Source organism: Mirounga leonina, unplaced genomic scaffold (assembly GCF_011800145.1).
Source record: "Mirounga leonina isolate KUSES-001 unplaced genomic scaffold, KU_Mleo_1.0 Mir_127, whole genome shotgun sequence".
Lineage (NCBI taxonomy): Eukaryota > Metazoa > Chordata > Mammalia > Carnivora > Phocidae > Mirounga > Mirounga leonina.
In genome coordinates, this window is record NW_023270316.1 from 61,013,332 (window position 1) to 61,035,758 (window position 22,427).

General features: G+C 43.2%; 1 protein-coding gene across 2 annotated transcripts in view; it reads left to right on the top strand.

Moving 5' to 3' along the window:
• The window catches only part of WDFY2 (WD repeat and FYVE domain containing 2), a 170,146-nt gene that overhangs the window by 132,317 nt on the left and 15,402 nt on the right, over window positions 1-22,427 (top strand). For both annotated transcript variants that reach the window (XM_035003461.1, XM_035003462.1), the window contains exons 6-7: window positions 3,563-3,675; window positions 16,233-16,359. In XM_035003461.1, the coding sequence (XP_034859352.1) occupies window positions 3,563-3,675; window positions 16,233-16,359 (240 nt within the window). The remainder of the gene's footprint in view (window positions 1-3,562; window positions 3,676-16,232; window positions 16,360-22,427) is intronic.

Below are 22,427 nucleotides of genomic sequence, written 5' to 3' on the forward strand. Positions count from 1 at the left end.
GAGACTGGAAGAATTTGTGGTGCCTTGTTCTCCTTCACTTTTAAAAAAGTTTTATTATGAAAATTTTCAAAACATGCACCAACTGGGAGAAGAGATTATAATGGACACTCACGTACTCATCAGATCCAGCGTTGATTCTATGATCTTTTTTGCTTTCTCTCTCTCCTTGCTGGAGTATTCAGAAACAAATTTTAGACCTTATGTCATCTTATCCTTACATACTTAATTGTGCATCACTAAAAAATACAGAATTTTTCAGTAACCACAATGCTATTATTACTCCTAAAAATTTATAACCACTGCTTGATATTGTAGAATAATTGATCCATTTTCACATTTCACTTACTGGCTTTTTGCAGTGAGTTGGTTTGAAATCAGGGCCAGACACAGTTCACACTGACCATTGACTATGGTTGTCATATCCTAAATCTCTCAATCTAGAGCAGTGATCTCCTCCCTTCACTTTTTTTTAATGCTTCTATAACTTGTTGGAGATGCTGAGTCCGTGTTCCTGGAGACAGCCCTACGTTCTAAAGTGATCTCTGCTTCCTCATGATGTCATTTCACTTTTTCTTCTACTTGCACTTCTCCCATATTTTTCTGTAAGCTGGGAGTTACCTCTACAGTCTTGATCCAGTTCAGATCCAGCTTCTGGTAAGGACACTTGGTGTTTGTGCTGTCTGGTTCATATTGCTTCGCAGCAGGAGGCACGTAGTGGTGGGTTGTCACCCCCTCCCAGAGATGCTGGGATTGGTTAGTATTTTAGGTGGTGACCACCAGGTCCCTGCAGTGCTGACCTCCACATGAGCCTTGCCTTTAGTGGTCTCGCCTGAACCAGTTATTTTGTTAGGGTCGCAAAATGGCTATTTTGTAATCATATCATTTTTTCCACATGTATTAGTTGGAATTCTTCTATAGAGTAGAACTTTCCCTCATTAACTAGGGCTATTTGGTTACCCTGAGATAAAATCAGTATGGGAAAAGCAACATAAATTCTTAGTTATTTCTCTTTAATTGCTCATTTTCAGAGTAGAGATTCAGTGCCCTGGTTACCTCCAATAGGTGTCTTTTTTTTTTTTCTTTTTGAGCATTATTATAAACTCTTAAGGTTTTTTTAAAATAATATATCTGGTAGATTTCAATAATTTGCCTTTTTTGATGCGAATATTGTCCCATCATTGGCCAATAAGAGCCCCATCATATTGGCTCCAGTGTCTTTTGCTAGAACCCCACTTGCCTTTGAAGGGAGCTTCCCTACTTTTTGGCACAACACATCTTAACCTCATCTTGTATCTTCCTGTCCCAGTCCTGAATCAGCTGTTTCTTTTAGTGAGGCGTAGTATTCAGAGATAGCTAGGAAATATATGTGTGTATATTTCTGAAAAGAAAATAAATCATCAATTCATATAATATATTCACTTTAACATTTTAGAGTTTTTACTTCATTTTTGTACTTGATTCTTTCACCTTGGGCTGAAAATTATGGCTTCTAAAACATTAACGTATTTGCTTTATCCTATGGTACATTTAAGCTGTTTCAAAATAATAATAGCAGTATTATAGCACCAAGACTACGGAATGAGATTTTAGCTTTCCTTGCAGTTCTCTTTGTCCTTAGAATATATTCTCCCAAGGATGTACAGTTGAAACGCTGTGTGTTAGAGGCACTTGAATAATTCTGTTAACTATGGTTATATGGTTAGCTGTGCTTATAACTATGGTGATCACCATAGTTATTGTTCACCGATTCTACTTTGTTGTCAATTTGGGGGATTTTTTCTTTTAATTTTATACATATTTTTAATACGTAAAATAATGACATGACTCCAGGATGCAAACTATGACAAGAAAAGTCTCACCATCAGCCCTGTCCCTTCAGCTTGTTTCTCCCTCTTCCATAGGCAACCACTTGTGTGAGATATTAACTTACCCTTCCAGAGCTTCCTTTTATAAAATAAGTGCCCACACGGGTACACACACACACACACACACACACACATTTCTATTGCCCTCTCTTTCTTATGCAAAGATAGTGTAGTGAGCGTATATACCTTGGCTTGTTTTCCCCACTTTATAATATACCCTGGAAATTCCTCCATGTGTTTGCTTATGATATGGGACTCTTTTTTCCCCTGATATTGCATAGATATATCATAGTTAATTCAGTAAGTGCCCTTTTGATGGAATTTTTTTGTTGTCTTCACACTTTAGCTATTTAAAATAGCATGGAGCAAATAGCCTCAGGCATGCATTTTGTACTTTGGCCAGTGTATCTCTGGGATAGATCTCTAGAAGTAGGGTTGCTAGGTGTTATCAACCCGGGAAGCTCACTAGAGACTCAGTGCCTTAGGTTTGTACTGGACACTGGTCACGTAGGCAGCCTGTCCCTGACATGTACCAAAATTCCAGACTAAGTAGGAAAGCAGGTATTTGGCATAAACCATATTCTGTGTACAGTTAAGGCCACTCTTGTCTGTTAAAGGTGGGGCCCTCCGGAAATCCAAGGTGCGAGACATCAGGCCAGCTTTGTAAGCAGCCTTTTGAAGGCTAGCATTCAGGCCCATTTCACACATTTTCATTTTCACACACCATTTTCATTTTCATCTTCATTTCTTCTTGAACTATGTGTTCATACATTTTGCCCATGTTTCTGTTAGGTTTGTGGTTGCTTTCTTCTTGATGGTTCTTTTTGTGTTAGGGATTTGACCTTTTGTAACATAAGTTAAAAATATTTTTTCTAGTTTATCTTTTGGCTTTGCTGATGTTATTTGTTGTTGTTTATGTTTTTGAGTAGTAGCCTTTCCCACTCCAAGATTATAAAGGAACTCTCCCATCTAGAACTTACATTTGTAATTTTTTACATTTAGATCCTCAAGCCATTTGCAATTTATCCTGATACAGAATGTGAAATACAGGTCCTGTTTTGTTTTTCCAAATGACTGTGCAGTTTATGCCAACATCTTTTTTTTTTTTTTTTTTAACCCATCTCTTCCTTATTCATTTGAAGAGCCACCCTCATCAGACACGTACTACATTTCTGTATGCTTTGGGGTCTATTTCTAGACTTGCCATTTTGTTCCATGGGTCTGTTTGTCTGTTTATGCACCAATACCACACTTCTAATTACAGAGATTTTGTAACATGTTCTAATATCTGGTAGGGCTAACCTCCCCTATCACATACCACATTGCTCTTTTTTCAGAATATCCCTGGCTCTTCTTGTTTATTTATTTTTTATATGAACTTAAATAACTTCCCCAGCTCTGGGAAAAAACATATGTTGATATTTTTATAAGGATTATATTAAATTTGTAAATCCATGTTGTAAGGAATGACATCATTATCATGTGAAGTCTTATTGTCCCATAATATTGCGTCTTCTATTTTGTTGTGTCTACTTTTGTATCTTTTAGCTAAGTTATGTCCAAGCTTTCTTCATATGGGATTTGCACATTTCTTGGTTTTATTTATTTATTTATTTATTTATTTATTTATTGCTTGATTTATGTATGTAAATCCCTCTGCTCAATTTTGAGAAACATCCTTAATGTTTACATGATAGATTTGATGTTGAAACCCGGCATGTGTTTATTGGTGACCAGTCAGGCCAAGTAACCATCCTCAAACTGGAGCAAGACAGCTGCACCCTGGTCACAACATTCAGAGGACATACAGGTGGGACTGCAAGCAGAATCTCCGTGTGCCGCTCTCACAGTGACATATCGCCGGCCACGTGTTCTGGCGTTCGGATGCCATGTTGTGAAAGTGACAGAGTCCAGTGTGCTCGGATACACGTGATACATTTAGCTGATTTCAGAATGGTTCAGTAAGATATAATGTCAAAAATTTTCTACAGTATTCAGTGCACACGAAAAAGGAGCCACTCTTGTTTTGAAAATGTTGGTAATTTGGTTCTATGTCGTGTCACGCTGGGGAAAGCTAGTGTTGGCGTGTGTTGATGAGACATTGTTTGAGACCATGTGGCAACTGCACAGACCTCGAGAGGCCAAAAATACAGCTGCCTTAGTCTGTCCTTTCCATCCTTAGAGTGAGAAGATGGTGTGCAAGACAGACTCCCCTCACTTCTAAGACAAGTGAAATAAAAAAATATGTTGTGGGTAGCTGGGCTACATAAAAAGGTACAGGTTCCTTTTTAACTTCCTTCTGGGTTCTTTTATTATTTAGGGTTTGTTTGTTGGGGAGGGAATCAGGATCTGCTTAGGATCATGTAAGCAAGGTAATATAAAAAAATCCATGCTTAGCCTTTGAAACACTTGAATAGGTGGTAATGATTCGTTTTTACTAGTATTTTTAATACGTGATGTTGACCCTGGGAAATGAGTCACTGCCTGTATTCATGGCTCTTAATGGGCTTTTTATGTCTCCCACAGATTACCAACCTATGATTTAGTATAGAACAAGGTTCATATTGAGTTTAGATGGCATATAAGAACACAAATAGGTGAATAAGGATGTAAAATGGGATAGTACCTAGATCATGAGGGATTTCCTCAAGGGGAAAAAAGGAATGCAGTAAAGAGGAAATTGAATCCAGAGGAAAAGAGTCATAAAAAATAATCTTAATTATCTGTGTTTTCTGGGAAGAACACATAGAAGCATCCCCTGTGGAAAGGCCCCAGGTCCTTCCTAATTGGATTTCTCTTTTTAGCCACCTACACCCTGGCTGAGCCTCACCAGGTGGGGACCCAGAACTCTCCCATGTCAGGAACCTTAAACTTCTGTATTTCACTGCTGACTTCAGTCTCCTAATATCCTGCTTTTCTAAACCTTGCCTCCGGCTCCATTTGCTCTTGCCCTTGTTGACCAGTCTGTCCTTGGTCCCTCAGTCCCCCGTGTCTGTGCCCGATCCTCTCTTGCTTTCCAGAAGGCTGTCACTTCAGCCACGAGCCGCCCAACACTCTCAGTTCAGGTGCTCTGGTGCTTCTGGAAGAATGTGTGCACCATTCACAGTGTCGCCAGCCTGCCACGAGTCACACCTGAGTCCTAGGCCACCATTACCACTGCAGGTTCAGCGTTCCAGTTCACCTGTCAGTGTCGCCTCAGTCCCTCCGCACGTCCTCAGTACTCCCCTGGGCTTCTCCAGACCTTCACTGTTCTCCCTGAGCCACTGCTCCCTCCCCAGACTCCTCCTTCAAGGAAAAATAGAGGTGATCAGATAGAAGCTTCGAAAGGGTTTTTCTTGGGGCGCCTGGGTGGCTCATTTGGTTAAGCATCCGACTCTGGATTTTTGGCTCAGGTCATAATGTGGGATCGAGCCCCAGCTCCTCGCTCAGCGAGGATTCTGCTTGAGATTCTCTCTCTCCCTCCCCTTCTTCCCCTACTCCCCCCATGCACATATGTTTGCACACTCTCTGTCTCTCAAATAAATAAATAAATCTTAAAAATTTTTTTTTTCTTGCCCGCCCTATATTCCTCCCTAACAAACACACTTGGTCTCCACATCAAAAACTATTCCTTTTGTCTTCCTTTTGACTAATTCACTCTTCTCAGTGTATTAACATGCTTAAATGTCTTGGCTTTCTGTTCAATGAACAAAACTCTCTCAATCCTGTATCCTGTTGTAGCAGTTTTCGTCATATTGTCTTAACAGCAGTGCTGCTTTTTTCTTTTTTTAAATTATGGTAAAATGTACATAATCGAAAATTCACCATTTTAATCATTTTTAAGCATGCAGCTCAGTGGCATTAAGTACCCTCATTATCACCACCATCCATCCACACAGCATTTTCTGTCTTAGAAAACTGCAACTCTGACCCCATTAAACACTAACTCCCATACCCCTTCTCCCAGCCCCTGGCAACCACCATTCTACCTTCTGTCTCTACGAATTTGCCTGCTCTCAGTACCTCACAGAGTAGACTCCTATGGGATGCGTTGTTTGTGACTGGCTTCTTTCATTTGGCATAGTGTCCTCATGTTGTAGCAAACAGCAAGGCTTCTTGAAAGAATATCATTTTCCAGCTCCTTCAAATTCTTCACCTCTCACTTGCCTTCCACCCACCTGCAGTTTGGCTTGTCTCTCGCTTGTCTGACACTGCTGTCCCCAAGGTGGCCAGTGACCTGCTGGTTGCTAGATCCAGTGGACGTATTTTAAACCATGTCATACTTAACATTTCGCCCTTCCTTCATGCTTGTAACAGCCCTCCCTTTGGCTTCTGTGACACATTCTCTCCCAGTTTTCTTCTGCTTCTCTGACTGTTCTTTCTCGTCTCCTTAGTGATCTTTTTTGAGTTCTGCCCTGAACCTTGGTCTCTTTACACTCATTGCTCTCCCTAGTTGATCTCAGCCACTACTCCCTGTCATGGAAATAAAAGGTTCAGTTATTTCCTCAGATTCTTCACAGCCCAGGGAGAGAGCCAGGAGCAAAAGAGTGACATGGCGGCAGGGGCAGGGGGAAGCCGGCATGGGGCACTTCCAGGAACACAGAATGGGCACTTAGCTCGAACAGGAGTGGGGGTCCGTCAGGAAGGCCTTCCCAGCAGAGGTGTTGTTGACCTAAGATATTTGGGAAGGAGTGAGTGTTGAGTTCATGAAAAAGAAGTGAGGAGAACACTCCAGGCAGAGAAAACCAGCATCGTCCACGGCGTGGAGATTTGCAAGAGTGTGCTCTCCTGGGAACTCTAGTAACTCCTTTTGGCTGGCGCACTGAGTCTGAGGTGGTGGGCAGCTGGAAAGGAAGTGAGAGTCCATTTGGATCATTGAGGCATGAGCCTGACGTCAATGAGAAACCATAAAAGAGTTTGAAGCAAAGATGTTAACCTGGTCAGAATCTAAAAGATGGTTCTGGCAGCAGGATAGAGAGTGTAATTGGAAAGCTAGTAGGAACTGCCCCTCAAAATGTGGCAGGAGTACACGGCAAAGCCAGGAGTGGATGGGCCCAAGGTGAAATTCAGGGGCTGAGTTCGGCAAGCCTGGTGACCAGACTGGGAAGTTCCCAGACCTGGTTTAGGCAGAGGTGGCTTTCAGCTTGGCTCTTTAGTAGTCAGCCGTTCACTGTACGGCTGAGAGTTGTGCTCTGGCCTTGCTGCCTCGAGGCCAGAAAAGGGGTGAGTAGCTGCCGCTTACTGCTGTGTAGTGAGCCAGATGTGGCCCAAGGGTTTCCTATCTTCTGGGTTAGTTCTAATATCAAATGTTGTCTTGGCATTATGCTTTATCTTTCTCAGAGTTTAAAGCATTCCTCTATGACTTTATCGTGAACTATCTTTGAGGAAGACCAGATATGGCCCAGGAGAGTCACTAACTCACATGAAGGCAAATGTAACAGGTCACATAATCAACTTACTGTTATTATCCGTAGACAGTAGTATTTACCCATCGCCAGTCTGGCTACAGCACAACTCATTCATTTGTAGCCAGAGCAGGGATGTCTAAGAGATTCCTTGATGATGCAAACATATTGTTGAGCTCTTCCTCTACAGTCGGCCCATCCTGGGCCCTGAGAGGTTCCAAACTCTGGGAAAAGGGGCTCTGTAAGGATTAATCTCCTCATTCCCTAACCCCAAAACAAAGACCTTAAGATGAACCCAGATCCATTAAAGAATGATATTGGGGGTCTTGTCAGTCCAGAGCCACACTCAGAAGCAGACAGTCTGGTATGTATACAGAGTCCTAACCATTCACCCATCACTCTGTTATAGTACAGAAGGTCGTATAAAAATGTGGGTAAGAGATGGAATTGGCCTAATACCACAAGCCAACATAGCATTTACTAATCCATGGGGACCTAGGAAACTAGTTTTATGTTCCGTTGCTCCCTCTGCTGGTTTTATTTCTGGAACTAAATGCCAAGTATCATAGTTCTTTGCTATTTATGCAGAAATCAGAAAGTATTTCTCCCAAAAAGTCACACTGACTTGAACAAAGGGAGGAAGAAATCAGATTTTAACCATTGGAAATTCATAGTATCAGTAAAGTCATTTTTTTCTTTTACTTCTAAGGATTATCTTGGTTAGTGTGAACATACTAGAAACAGAAGGGATTGAACATAAGTTGCCAAAGCACACTGCTTAACAAAAATTTAAATACAGTCTTGTTCGTTAACTGTTAGGGGAATTATTGAAAGTAACAGTATAACTGTAACAAAAATAACTAAAACAAGGAAAGGCATAGTTCAGTGCAGATATGCAGGTTCAAATCCTTAAGCTGAAAACTTGATTTTTGTTTACAGTGAAGGCTTTCACATCCAGTAGATGCAGATTTTTATCGAGTCAGCCACGTCGTTAGCCCTCTGCATGATGAGTGCTGCGATATAGGGGTGAGTCAGACAAGCATAATGCTTGCCTATTCAGCTTCCAGTCGTGGAATGCAGTCATTAAACCAATAAATGGAGGTAGTTCTTCAAAAGGTTATGAGCGCAGCAGGGATATGACACCCCAGTGCAGCTCAGAGGCTCCTTGGGGGGCAAGGAAGAAGACGGCCTCCCTCTCCAGAACGCTCAAGGGAGACTTCTGAGGAAGCGGTGTTTGAATGAAACCTTAAGGAGGAAGAAGAGTTACCCAGGGGGCGAGACCATTCTAGGCCCCAGGTGTGTGACGTGGTATGCGGCCTGGGGTGGGAAAGTGTGAGCAACCGTATGGAGCCCCGTGGGCACTGTGGAGAGCCAGGGGCCAGGAGGGGAGGTTGAACTTCCAGGCGATGTGAAGAACGTCGGACGTTGTTCTCAGGCAGTGGGAAACCAGTGGTGAAGTGTGAGCCGGGTGGTGGCCTGCTTTCCATTTTAACGAGTCACTGTGGCAGCCATGGCGGTGGATTGGGTGGGGACGAGAATGGATGTGCGGAGACCATTTCGAAGGAAGGCGGCTGCCTGAGTCCCACTTGTTTGGACTGGGCGGATGGCAGTGGGCATGGCGGGAAGAGGAGGGACTCAAGGACTTTTTAGGAGATGAGGAGCCAGCAGCACTTGGCATTTGGGTGGGAGTGGCTCCCCGGTTTCTGGCTGGAGCATTTGGGTGGATGGTGCTGCCATTTGCCCAAAGTAGGAGCACTGGAGGTTAGAGCGGTCTGGGGAGGGAGATCCCACGGTGCTTGAAGAGACGCCCCTGGGAGGTGGCAAGGAAACAGTGGCATGTCCGTTGGTGGCTCTCGGGAGGAGGGGTGCCTGCAGGTAGGGCACGTTCAGATTTACAGCAACACTCCTCACTTCAGCCTGCAGTTACTGCAAAATGCAGCAGCTGAAAGGTCAGAGATTTTATTCAAGAGGCCTTGTGTTTTGGGGACTCCATCGCTCTCGTGTCATCACAGGGAGTCCGCAGTCCTTCACCTTGTAGGTGGGATGGCACGCCCCACGCGAGGTGCCACATCACATGGGTAAGGCAGACCCAGCCGTTTCCAGCCCTGACTTTGCAACACTGCACGTAGTCTCTCTAGCTTTTGCAAGATAGGTTGTAAAAGTCTCTTAAAAATGAGTTCACTCTGCATTTTTGTAACATGTATTAAATTTCTAGAACTTTTCCTACTCTTTGATCTAGTTTCATGTTTGGGAATCACTTCTAACTAAATAGGAACGTGAGCAAAGTTTTACAAATAAAAATGTTGATCTTAGCAAAATTTATAATAGTTAAAAGTTGAGGAAAATGTGACAGTAAGTGAAATAAGGTATATCCATGTGTTGGGATATTACGCAACCATTAAAATTTTCATTTATGAGAAAATGTAATAGTATAGATAAATTTTATAATGATAGAGACCTTTGTTTTTAAGAATACATTCATGTTAGGGCGCCTGGGTGGCTCAGTTGGTTAAGCGACTGCCTTCGGCTCAGGTCATGATCCTGGAGTCCCGGGATCGAGTCCCGCATCGGGCTCCCTGCTCAGCAGGGAGTCTGCTTCTCCCTCTCCCGCTCCCCCCTCTTGTGCTCTTTCTCTCTCTCTCTCTCTCTCTCAAATAAATAAATAAAATCTTAAAAAAAAAAAAAAAAGAATACATTCATGTTAGAAACTGCTCTATCAGTCCTATATTATGAAGGTCAAAGGCAGGGAGAAGCATATATCAAGAAATGAGGGGGAGCAGAAAGATGGAGGAATCTGAAGTGAATGGAAGAAAGGATGTTTGTGATTTGAAATATAAACACAGAAACCCACACCCACCGTAGCCCCTGGCTCTTGTTCTCCAACTTAGATACGGAGGGTGAGAAGGACGCCCTGGGTGTGGACTGCGCAGAGGTGCGGGTCTGCGTTGCTCTGGAATGCAGGCTCACTGACGGGGGTTGCCTTTCCGTGCTGCCAAAAGCATCTGTAGGAAGGACTGTTCAGGAAATTGTCTGCTGAGGGCTGCTGGAACACTCTCCTCAGAAGGAAGAGGCCATTCCATCAGCAGCTCTCCTCTCCACCCCTCTGTGCCCCCTGTGATTTAGTGCGCTGCCTTCCCACCAGCCCCCATCCCAAGGCTCTGCCAGATGCCTCTGTAGTGATGGCTTATTAATCTTCTTTCTTGTCTCCCATTCCTCTCTGCCATCCAGTTCACAGGCCAGGTGCATAAACATTTATTAAGCACCTACTGTGTACCAGGCACTGGGCACTGTGCTTGAATACAAAGATACAGAATGTAAAGTCTCCTGTGGGGACATGTTTGTAATCTGATAAGTTCAATGCAGTGGGTGAGTGTGGGGATGGAAACACACACAGAGGTGGGAACCTCACTTTGATTGAGAGTGTTGGGGAAGGGTTCCTGCAGGAGACGGCGTCTGAGCTCCACCTTGAAGAAAGGAAAGGTTTCTTGGGTGATAAAAGGTAAGATGGGCACTCCAGGCAGAGGGAGTAGCCATGTGTTCCAAGAGAGAATACCACACCGAACACAGGATGCATGCCCTTCTTGTTCTCCAAACTAATGCCATCATCTTCAGCTAAGTTTGTGTTGGGAGTAGAGTCTGAGTCTTATTTGATTTGATTGTATCCACAGAGCTTAACCTGGTATCTGCCATATAGAAGATGCTCAATACATGCTGGATGCACTGATTTGAAATGAGTGCTACTGTTTGCGATTTATATGCCAACCTCCAAGAGACACCATTGCTAGGACATGTACATAGAGCTGGGATGGACCTCAAAAGTTTTTTTTTTTTTTCTCCCCAGTCCCATCCTCCTTCCTGTCTTGAAGCTTTTTCTTCCATCTTTTCCACTCTTACTGAAGCGTCATGTAATACTCTTGAGTCCTCAGGGGTGTTCACAAGCTGATCCAGGACCAGTGGCATTTGGTGATAATGTCTCCTTTGTTTCCTTCAACGTGAGACAGCTCTTCAGTCTTCCTTTGTCTTTCATGACCTTGGCATTTTTGAGTACCAGCCAGAATGTCCTTCCATTTGCATTTGTCTGCTGTTTCCTCATGGTTAAATTCAGATTATGCATTTTTTATAAGAATACCATGGAAGTGATGTTACATCCTTCTCAGTGGATTGTGTCAAGAGGCACGTGATACTGATTTATCCTGTTTCTGGTGATGTTAACGTTGATCATTTGGTTAAGGTAGTGTCTGCCAAGTTTCTCCACTGTAGTCACCCTTTGTAATTCATAAGTATTTTATGAGGAAATATTTTGAAACTGTATAAATACTGTTTCTCATCATATTTCTGTCCAGTAATTTTACTATCCATTGAGACTCCATCGATGACTCTTTCCGGAAACAATTATGACTGTGGTATTTGCCAGATTGTGCTTTTTCTAGTCATTATCTTTTCCACACTTTTTGGTTGGAATTTTATTATAAGGAAAAACTTTACTTCTTCCCCATATTTATTTTTTCCATTGTTTATACCAATATGGGCTCATGAGTTCTTAATTATTTCTATGTGTGAGAATTCGTTGCTATCATTTATTTATTTTCTTGCTCAAATTGTCCCTGATTTGACCAATGGGACACTGGTTTCTTCACGCTGGCTTCTGTGACCTTTTGACTATCCCTTCACTTTTTTTTAAGATTTTATTTATTTGAGGGAGCGAGCATGAGAGAGAGAGAGAGAGTGATCATGAGCAGAGGGGAGGGGCAGAGGGAGAAGCAGACTCCCCGCTGAGCAGGGAGCCTGATGCAGGGACTGGATCCCAAGAACCTGAGCCAAAGGTAGACGCTTAACTGACTGAGCCACCCAGGCGCCCCCTGTCCCTTCACTTTCTGATACAACATGATGTTCCTGGCTCATCTTGTATACTCTGTGCCTCAGCCCTAGAATTAACCATTCATACAGACGTTGTTTCTTTCATTGAAGAATAGATAGTATTTAGAAGTATATAGAAGCCAAAATCTGAGTGCTACCTGTGCTCACTGTTGGGGGGAGCTAGGAAATATATGTGTGTGCTCACATATCTGTAACTGTTTCTGTGTCTTTTGTATTTGTGTGTGTGTGGGGGGGTGTATGTGTATACACACACACACACACACAAGTTCATACTGATACTTCCAATCTAACACCAAAGAGTTTATTCTAACCTCCCCCCACACCTGTAACTCCTATGAAGACAGTGAGAAACTCAGCTCTCATTATCCTCAACATATTTACTTTCTCAGTCCTAAAATACACACAGAATAGCTTCAGAATTACTAACCTACGTAACCCATATACAAACCTCCTAACTAAAATACTGTATTTGTGTACAAATCTTATATTTTGCCTTAGACTATGTAGTCAAATTACTATTTCCCAAAGTGACTTTTGTCGGTTCTCCCCCTGCCTCCCTTCAGTGTGGTCGTATCATTCATTTGTAATACAGTTAGGTTCACTTGTTTCTGGTTATATCCTATTTTGGGTCCACACCCTGCCCCCCACCAACACACTCCTTGTTAATTTTATTTACTTATTTTTGAGTATGTGAAACATTAATATGGTTCCAAAACACAGAACCAAACAAAAAAAAATATATACTCAGAAAAGTGCCACTCTGCTTCAGCCCTTCTCCATAGTTGTTCCCATGCACCTGCTGAAGGTAACAAATCTCATTCATTTCTTATTTACCCTTTTTTCTTAGATGAAAGATAGCACAATGTAGCTATTTTTCTGTGCTTTGCCTTTTTCACTTTACAGTGTGTCCTGGAAATCACTTGCTATCCGCCTAAGTGATCTTGTTCATTGTTTCTCATAGCTGCAGAATACTGAGTGAATGTACCATAGTTCATGTAGTCACTGTGAACTATGGTACACTGTCTTATATGAGTGCCTTTTTCCCCCATAGGCTTTCCAAGAAAATATGTATCATGCTTTTCAATCTTCTAGGCCAAGAATTTTGATAATGGTTCATGCAAAGATGGTAGTAGTAGAGGAGGTGGAAAGTGCTTAGACTTAAGATACAATTTTGGAAAAAAAACAATTCGGAGTTTACAATGGATTGCTGTGGAGGCTGATGGCAGTGGTTTTCCAACTGGGGTCCTCTCCAGTTCTGTTTAGGTAGTAGGCATCGGTATTAACAGTCTACACTAGTTAGTTCTTTTTACTTGCCTGATTTATGAGGTTTTTGGTGACTCTCACCTTCCTCTTGGGCCAGCCTTAATTTTTTTTTAAAGATTTATTTAGCGAGAGAGAACACACGAGGGGGCGGGGCAAAGGGAGAGGGAGAGAATCTCAAGCAGACTGCTTGCTGAGCGAGGAGCCCTATGTGGGGCTCCATCTCAAGGCCCTGAGATCAGGACTTGAGCCAAAATCAAGAGTTGGCCACTTAACCAACTGAGCCACCCAGGCGCCCCTTGGGCCAGTCTCATTATATGTCCTAGTAAATTTATGGCATTATAATAGCTAATGCTAACTGCTCTAACAGATAATTTCTAACATTTCAGTGGCTTAATGCAGCAGTTTATTTTTTGCTCACGTTACAATCCAGTGCGGGTGTTTTTGAATTACAGCTCTCTTCCATGTGGTAATTCAGGGACTCTGGCTCCTTCTAGAATGTAGTTTCTCCGTGCCCTGAGTCTTGGAGTCTTTGAGGAGTAAGTATGAAAAGAAAGTGAAAAAGGGACATCTTAACTGCCTTGGTCTGGAAGGAATGCAGATTACTTTCCGGGTTCAGTTGCTGAGAACTCGTCACACGCCCCCTAGATGCAGGAGGGCTGGTAAATGTGGTCCCTGCAGGACAGCAGCTTTCCAGGAAGCACTCCATACATGGAGGGGGCGTAAGGATCGAGGTGGACAGGTAGCTAACTCTGCCATGGATATTTAACAAAGTAAGTCACTTGCGTACTGTGTGGGAATAAATAACTTGTGTTGCGGGATAGAACATTCTGAAGTATTACATTGTCAAATACTGAAGAATGGTTAAAAAAAACAAGTATAGAGTAGTCCCCCCTAATCTGCGGGGGACAAGTTCCAGGACCTCCCAGTGGATGCCTGAAACTACAGATAGTACTGAGCCTTAGGCATACTGTTTAAATATCCTGCAATACAAGTTATGTGAATGGGGTCTCTCTCCCTCTCAAAATACCTTATTGTACTGTGCTCACCCTTCTTCTTGGGATGAAGTGAGATGATCCAGGGCCTACATGATGGGATGACATGAGGCGCATGACGTAGGCACGCAGTGTTAGGCCACTGCTGGCCTTCTGAGGGTCCTGCAGAAGAAGGATCATCTGCTTCGGGACCGCAGGTGTCCACAGGGAAGCGAAACCGGGAACAAGGAGGGACTGCGGTAATCATGGAGTTTTAACAGCAGGGAACGAAGAGTTGGTGTACAAAAGGAGGAACAGGATTTAACTTTGAAGGGTTAGTGAGTCTAGTAGAGGAGTTCCAAATAACAAGGATTGTGGATGAAGAAAAGATGTTTGTATTTTCATTCGTCTGCTCCTTCATTCATTCAAGAATGTGCCACTGGCCATGTGCTCGGTGCTGTTAGGTGGCGGCAGGAGGTGGACTGTATGTATACTGGGGCGGGGGGGGGGGGGGGGGGGTTTACTTGTACATGGACAGGAGGATGTTGTGCAGGTATGAGGAGAAGCCATGAAGCATAAGCCAGAACAGTGGGACTTTTCCCCGCCTTTTTGATCTTAAAAAACAAACAAACAAAAAAAAACCCTGAGAATATTATGTAAAAGAAACTTTCCTAAAAGCTTTTAAAGTGCAGCACTTTGTTAGAACAAATTGATCACCTAAATAAGAAAAAATGTCAGATTCTAATAAACAAGATGCTATTTCATGTTCTTTTCAGAATATAATATTTTTCAATCATGGAAAAATGAGTCTTTCTGACATTCTTAAGTGTTTGTAGGCTTTGGGCTCATCCTAAATGGAAAAAGTTAATATTCTCATCATGCAGGGGTTTGATTTATAAGGGGACTACCAAGAGAAAGATCTGTCATAATATTTTATAGCCACACCAGTAGAGTAATGCTAATAACCAACATGTGTACTGCACGCTACAGTTTACAGAGCGGTCCTATATAACTGATCCAACCTGATTATCACCACAACCGTATGAAGTAGGTAAGGGCTAGGTTGATATCATCATTAGTAGTAAGAATAGTTGTATGTAGATGTTCAGATGTAGCGCCATTATCCCCATTTTACAGTCGAGGAAATTGACACTTAACGATGTAAACGATGTGCCTAGAATCTGTAAATTTAAAATCCCAAAGAGAAAATAAATTTTAAATTCTGATGTTGTGGTCTAATTTTATCTGTGTTCAAGAATAAAAAATTCATTTGAGCTTTCTAAACTTCCATTTACTTCTTGTCTGTTATTGTCAGGGTGGGAGGTAGGCAGAAGTTAAGAAAATATGGTTAAGGGGCACCTGGGTGGCTCAGTCGTTAAGCGTCTGCCTTGGGCTCAGGTCATGATCCCAGGGTCCTGGGATCAAGCCCCACGTCCGGCTCCTGGCTCGGCGGGGAGCCTGCTTCTCCCTCTCCCTCTGCCTCTCCCCCTGCTCATGCTCTTGCTCTCTCTGTATCTCTGTGTCTCGAATGAATAAATAAAATCTTTAAAAAAGAAAAAGAAAATACAGTTAATATTTCCAAGTAGTGTGATATTTTCCATTCTTTGAATTACGTCTCTTGTCAGACAATTTCCTTTTTCTTTTCTTTTGGTTTTTATAGTAATTGATTTTATGGTACATTAAATGTGAGGGGGAAATCCTGAAAGGGCAGGACTTTTATTCTGGGAGCCAGTTTTTTTCTCTTTGGGGACTTACTTGTTTGTTCTATAAGCAAAAGAACTGCACTAGATCCTAACTCCTTTGTATTCACATTTATTAGTGAATAATACTGTCGCTTTGTGACTAATGTCCAGCTGTGTCTGTTCTCACAGGTGGGGTGACTGCTCTCTGTTGGGACCCTGTCCAGCGAGTGTTGTTCTCGGGCAGCTCAGATCACTCTGTCATCATGTGGGACATCGGTGGGAGAAAAGGAACGGCCATCGAGCTCCAAGGACACAAGTAAGGCAGCTGATGATTTTACTAACAAACTCGGAGAAAAGATTCCCAGTGAAAGCTAGAACAGGCGTGTGGTCTGGTGTCTACGGCAAGATCTTAACATGGGAACAAACTGCCGGAACACAAATAATAGCCACTTTGAATTATATCTGTGCGTAGGTATGTTTATTTATTTATACCTCATTTAATTCCATGGAGGATTTGAGAGTGCTTGCAAAAACTGTAAAATAAAATAATGGCAGCAAAGAAATAAAAAGTAAAAATGAGAACCAGGGAGACTTACGAGTAAAAATTTGAGAATGCGAGAAAAAAAGAGCTTAAAAATATAAGCCATGAAAGCCTATGGAATTTCAATAATTGAGTTCAAATGTGGCAAGATTCCTGGCAGCTTAAGGAAAAGGGGAGAGATAATAAGCTTACACTATATATTTTGTACTTGACCAAATATTTATTGAGCACTCGCCTTGATTCATATCAGGCTCTTCTTCCTTGACAGGCAGATTTCACAGGGCTGAGAGGAAGAGCAAAGAAAGCTTTGTGTTTCCTTGGAGCTGTTCTCAAACTTGCAGTGTGCAAAGAGTCACCAAGGAATTTGTTACAGTGTAGACTCCTGGACCCTGTCCTTGGAGAGCCCAGTCACCGTCTGGAGCTGCAAGTGTCTGTGCTGTACAAGGCCTCCCAGGCAGCTCTCTTGGCAGCCCTCAGACCACACTCTGACCTGTCCTACCCTGTGCTGCCCGCCGGTCCTAGGGGCAAAGCCTGGTCGTGGGCAGAAAAGAACTGTAGATCTGCTTTCGAGCTCTAAAGCTAATCTGTATTGTTTTGAACTTGTGAAGTTTTCACAGTGATGTCAAGAGCAACTGTAGATAGCCATAGCAAATGTTAGTAAGGCTCCCACGAGCTGACTGGTTCTAAGCAACATTAGCTCTTTTTGTAAATCTACCCAGTAAATATTCTCCTAAGTAGTTACATCTACAGTTGGATTATTAGATATGAACGGATTCAATTTTGGAGGGCCTCTGCACAAATAATTATCTTAGTGTTAGAATTTAGTCTTTGAGAAGTAGCTGTGAAGCCTTCTTTCCCACATTAGAAAATGGGCCCGTTGTCTGGGGCCTTGTCTGGCTTGTGGGGCCACTCGGACCTTGTCATCAGCTCATAAGAGGAATCGTTCCCTTGTATTTATCTCCGTGACAAGGGGACATGCATCAGTATTGTATAAAAGGAGTTGACATCATCCATGTAAATGAAGAAGAAGAGAAGCCAAACACAGTCCTGTTTAATAATACTCAGTTATTCTCCAAAATGCCAAGTTAATTCCTGCCACCTCAGGTCTTTCAGAGAAATAAAAGGCCAGTTTTGAATGAATATCAGTAATATTTGTTGGGCTCATTCAGATTAGCTCATAACTAGTTTTATTTTTGCACAGTGGTGAATAAAGCCTGCAGGCAATCTTGCATGACCCATCCACAGGGTAGTAAAGTATAACAGTGCTCAACACCAGCAGCACTGCATGCTGAGTGCCCCCCCACAAACTGTTGACCTGGGAAACTTGCACCTATCGTTTGGTAAGAAAGGAAAAGCTATAAAATTGAGATAGAGTCTCTCAGTCCCAGAAAAATGGAACCTGAGCTAATAGGTCTTCCAGTTTCTAAGGAATACGGACCTGGCCTTTTCGAAAATGAAACAAACCATACTTAGGAGTCCATCCCAATAATCCACACCCTTAGAACCTAGTGGGATGGCAGGCTGGTGAGATCAGGAGCCGCCGGTCGGCACTGGTTTTAAACAGGAATAATGGCAGAAGGCCTTTGCCTGTGCTTTATTTAGCTCAAGCTGAGGAATAAAGGGAACTCTGTGAGGGGCTCCTCATCACTGGGCCTTGCCTGAGAGGGGCTGCCTGGTGTCACACGTCTGGGGGAAATGAACTTCCTCAGTTGGTGTCACCCTGTTAGAGTGGGTTTGAGTGCCCGAGGTGGAGTCAGGGAGGACACCGGAGCTGCTGAAAGGAGGAGGATGGGACTCACAAAAGGGGGCGGAAGGAAGGGGCCAGGCCAGCAGGCAGGAAGGAGAGCCACAGGGCCACGTTCACAGCCACCATTCCTTTGCCCTGAAAATTGGCCACGGGATTGGTGTTCAGTGATTGTATTTCGTCAGAGAGCAAACACACAGATACCTCAGTGCCATCTTGTAAGCACTCTGTATATGTAGGAGGGAAGCCAGATGTCATCTTTTAGATGAGAATATTGAGTCCTCAAAGGCCCCAGCTGGTAGCTTAGTTCTCCCAAACCTTAGCTCAGTCCAACAGAGAAAGCTCCTTAGAGCCTTCTTTGTATCCTGCACTGTGCTAGGTACTGGGGGTACTGAAGCGAACATTGACTAACAGATGGTCCCCTCAGTGCTCCATGATTTTTTTTTTTTTAAAGATTTTATTTATTTGACAGAGAGAGACACAGTGAGAGAGGAAACACAAGCAGGGGGAGTGGGAGAGGGAGAAGCAGGCTTCCCGGCAGAGCAGGGAGCCCGATGCGGGGCTCGATCCCAGGACCCTGGGATCATGACCTGAGCCGAAGGCAGGCACTTAATGACTGAGCCACCCAGGTGCGCGCCGCCCCCCCCTCCCCCCGCCATGATCTCTTTTGTCTTTATACTTTAGAGGCCAAAGAGTTTCTTCTTGGGGCCCACGGCTGTCCCTTGCTGTCCTACAATTCTTCATTTTCCCACCTTCCCCCCAGGGTGACTACAGGTGGTTAGAGTTCCAGATCAGGCACCGAATTGGTGAGCTTGGGAACTGGGCAGAGCCAACCAGACCAAAGACGCAGAGGGGTGGGGAGACTGCCTTCCCCTCTGGTGGGAATATCCAAGCATGATGTGGAGGGACAGCTCCCCAGGTCTTCTGTCCTAGGTTCTGTGGCTTCATTCCATCCTTCAGCAGCAGAAATATGACAGTTTTGCAAGTAATTTGATTTGGTATATAAAAATCCCATCAAAGCAGAGAGAGCTTTAGCACTAGAGTAACTAACATGTCTCCAAGTCCAAGGGAAAAAAAGCTAAGAAAGTATACTTCTATACAATTTTATCTGCATTTGACACATTTTAGTGTTTTTATTCCCTGCAGCAAGTGGAACATGATTATGTGCTAGCTCTGTGAAAGGAAAGGCATAGAAAAGGTTCTAGTTTTAGGGACCAGTTATGTTTCTGAAGTATCCATTACCAGTTGGTTGGATATTATGGAAGCATAAACCTAGACATTTATTGTCCCATGCCCATGTCAAATCTAATAATGATACTTGGGCTTTTTAGATCCTTTTTTACTCTTAGATAATACCTATCATTTCATGACCAACTTTATGACCATACTTTTCCTTTCTAACAGTATTTTTCTTAGGCTTCTAAGACTTGTGGCAATTTAATTTAATGGTAACTTGACTTAAAGCACAGGTAAAGATCTGAGCCGTTTCTTGGGATGGAACCTTCCACCAATACTGGGATTCCGTAGGTGACATGGGATGTGGTCACTGCCCGGGCTGTTGTCACACAGGGCCTCTGTATTTTTCACAGTCCCAGCTCTTGGTTTTTCTCTTCTGACTCTTAGCATATGTAAGACTTTTGTTACAAGCATCTTCGAAGCCTTTTGGTAAAGAAAGGGGCTATTTGTAAATAAATATCCATCGGTAGAATTTGGACCTTTCCCTCTTTATCAGGCAAATTGCGTGTAAAGTTAGGAAAGGAAGTAGAATTCTCACATTCATACTCTCCTGGGTTTGGGAAAGGAGAGCAAGGGTCAAGGAGAGCAAGCTTTTTCTCTTTGCAAATCTCAGATTTAGGAGCATTTGTCATTGTAGCACTAGAGAATTATTAGGATCCAGGGGAAGAGATGTCTTTTCCATTTCTAATTGAGCTAAATGCATAATAGATCAAAGAATTAGCAGTGAGGGTTTTCATAGAGGGGAGAACCTTATCAAGGGGGAGATGGCGTACTGCGTGGTCATTAATCGCTGGCCTCTGAGCCAGGCCAGGCTGTGTTTGAGCCAGCCCTTCTGCTAATGGCCATGTAGGCCTTGACAGGATTCTTCATCTCTCTGATCCTCAGGTTTCTTATCTCTAAAGTAAGGATAATACTGGAAGGAGAAACCCTCAAAGATTGTCAAAAACCATAAATGATAGAATGTATATAAAATAATCAGAAGAAGGGCGCCTGGGTGGCTCAATCAGTTAAGCATCTGCCTTTGGCTTAGGTCATGATCTTGGGATCCTGGGATCGAGCCCCACATCAGGCTCCCTGCTCAGTAGGGATTCTCCTTCTCCCTCTCCCTCTCCCTCTGACCCTCCTCTCCACTTGTGCGCGCGTTCTCTCTCTCTGTCTCAAATAAATAAAATCTTTTTAAAAAATCAGCAGAAGAGTAAGGGCTAGTAAGTGCCGGTTGTTGAAATTATTCTTGATAACAGAAATTACAGTAATTTGAAAATCAAGCTTTTGGATAGGAGTCGTATTTCTCTCTGAATATAGCATTTTCAATGGAAATATTGCCACGTGTACTTACTCCTTCTATAAGACATTCAGCAGCTGTTTACTGAGCTCCATCTATATACCAGACTTTGTAGTAGGCACTCTGGATACAAAGGGGACTGTGAAAACAGTCACGGACTAGATGGAACAAGCTGGATGCATGAGAATGGGGTAAAGTTAGGACAGTATGCCAGTGTGACAAAAAAATGGGAGGCTTCTGTGGAGGGAGTCACTCTTGATTTGGGTCTTAGGAGATGAATAGGTTCTCATAGTTCTCAGGATCAGGAGGTTACCCCAAACAGAGCTGCATGAACTCATTACAGTGTTTTCAGGAAATGGCAAGTGGACAGAAGTGGCTAATCTGAACTTCCACCTTAGCCAGTAAAACAACCAAATGTTGCTGATCTCGAACGAGTGCTCCTAGGCAGGGTCCCTGAGGAGGGAAATCCTTCCAGGGTCCCCTTGGTGTGGGATGACCCCAGGTATCAGTTATCCAGGAGACCTCACGTGTGTGGATTATTCATGAGCCTTTTCTGGTCCTTGGAGCTTTGGGAGGTTTATGAATATGGGAGTTCTGAATCTAAGAGAGCGAGTGCTCTGGTAGCAGATGCCTAACTGATTAGATTTTCCCCAAGTCACCTAGGGCTTTTCATCAAAAAGATGAAAGCTCCTATACATTTAGGCTCCCCCCTACTCTTAGGAGGCAGAAGAGGGCCTAAGTTGACATTTGGGCAGATGTTAGCTTATGTCTGAAAATCGGTTTCTATAAAAAGAAGAAAGGCTTCTCTACCCTTTTTCCCAAGCAAGCGTCAGGCACAGGACCGGCCCGCTGGGCATGCGACCCGTGCAGTCCCACAGGGCCCCATGCTTGGGCTAATGTTGTACTGTCACCGTCTTGTCATTATTAGGACATTTTTAGCAAGGGGCCTTGTATTTTCATTCATCATCAGGCCCCCCCAGACCATGTAGCTAGGCCTAATAAGACATATGTTCCCTCTAGGGCTGGTGAGAAAGGAAATGAGGCCTTCCCTAGTAAGTGTAGTCTTTGGAGATGGCAGATTCTGGTCGTTGTGAAAAGTGAGGGTTTTGAGCGCTGGTGAGAGCATTTGCTGTGCAATACGTGGAGCTCTCAGCTGGGAAATAATGACCAGTTTTGAACTGCTTTCTAGTGGAAATGCTACACTGATGTCAGATGAAATATGAATGTAAGAAGAAGGTATCTTTTATTCTTTATAACCCTTAATCTGTGAACCTGGAGATGTTCCCTCACCTCGTGTTTAGCTGCAAGGTGGTTACGTTGTGAACCCTTAAATCAAGAAGTCCCTGAGCAGCTTTATTACAAAGCTTGGAATCCAGCATTCGTCACGGTCTTCCACCCTTCTGTGTTGGAATATTATTAACAGTATTGGAGTCCCATAAATTATGTATTTGTTGCTGAATGTTGCTGCCAGGTATGAGTGGCAAAGCATTTCCTTCTGTAACTTATTTTGGGTTTACAAGATCACTGATGTGTATCAAGACACTTTAACAAATGAAATGCAGTTCAAATCACAGGGTTACG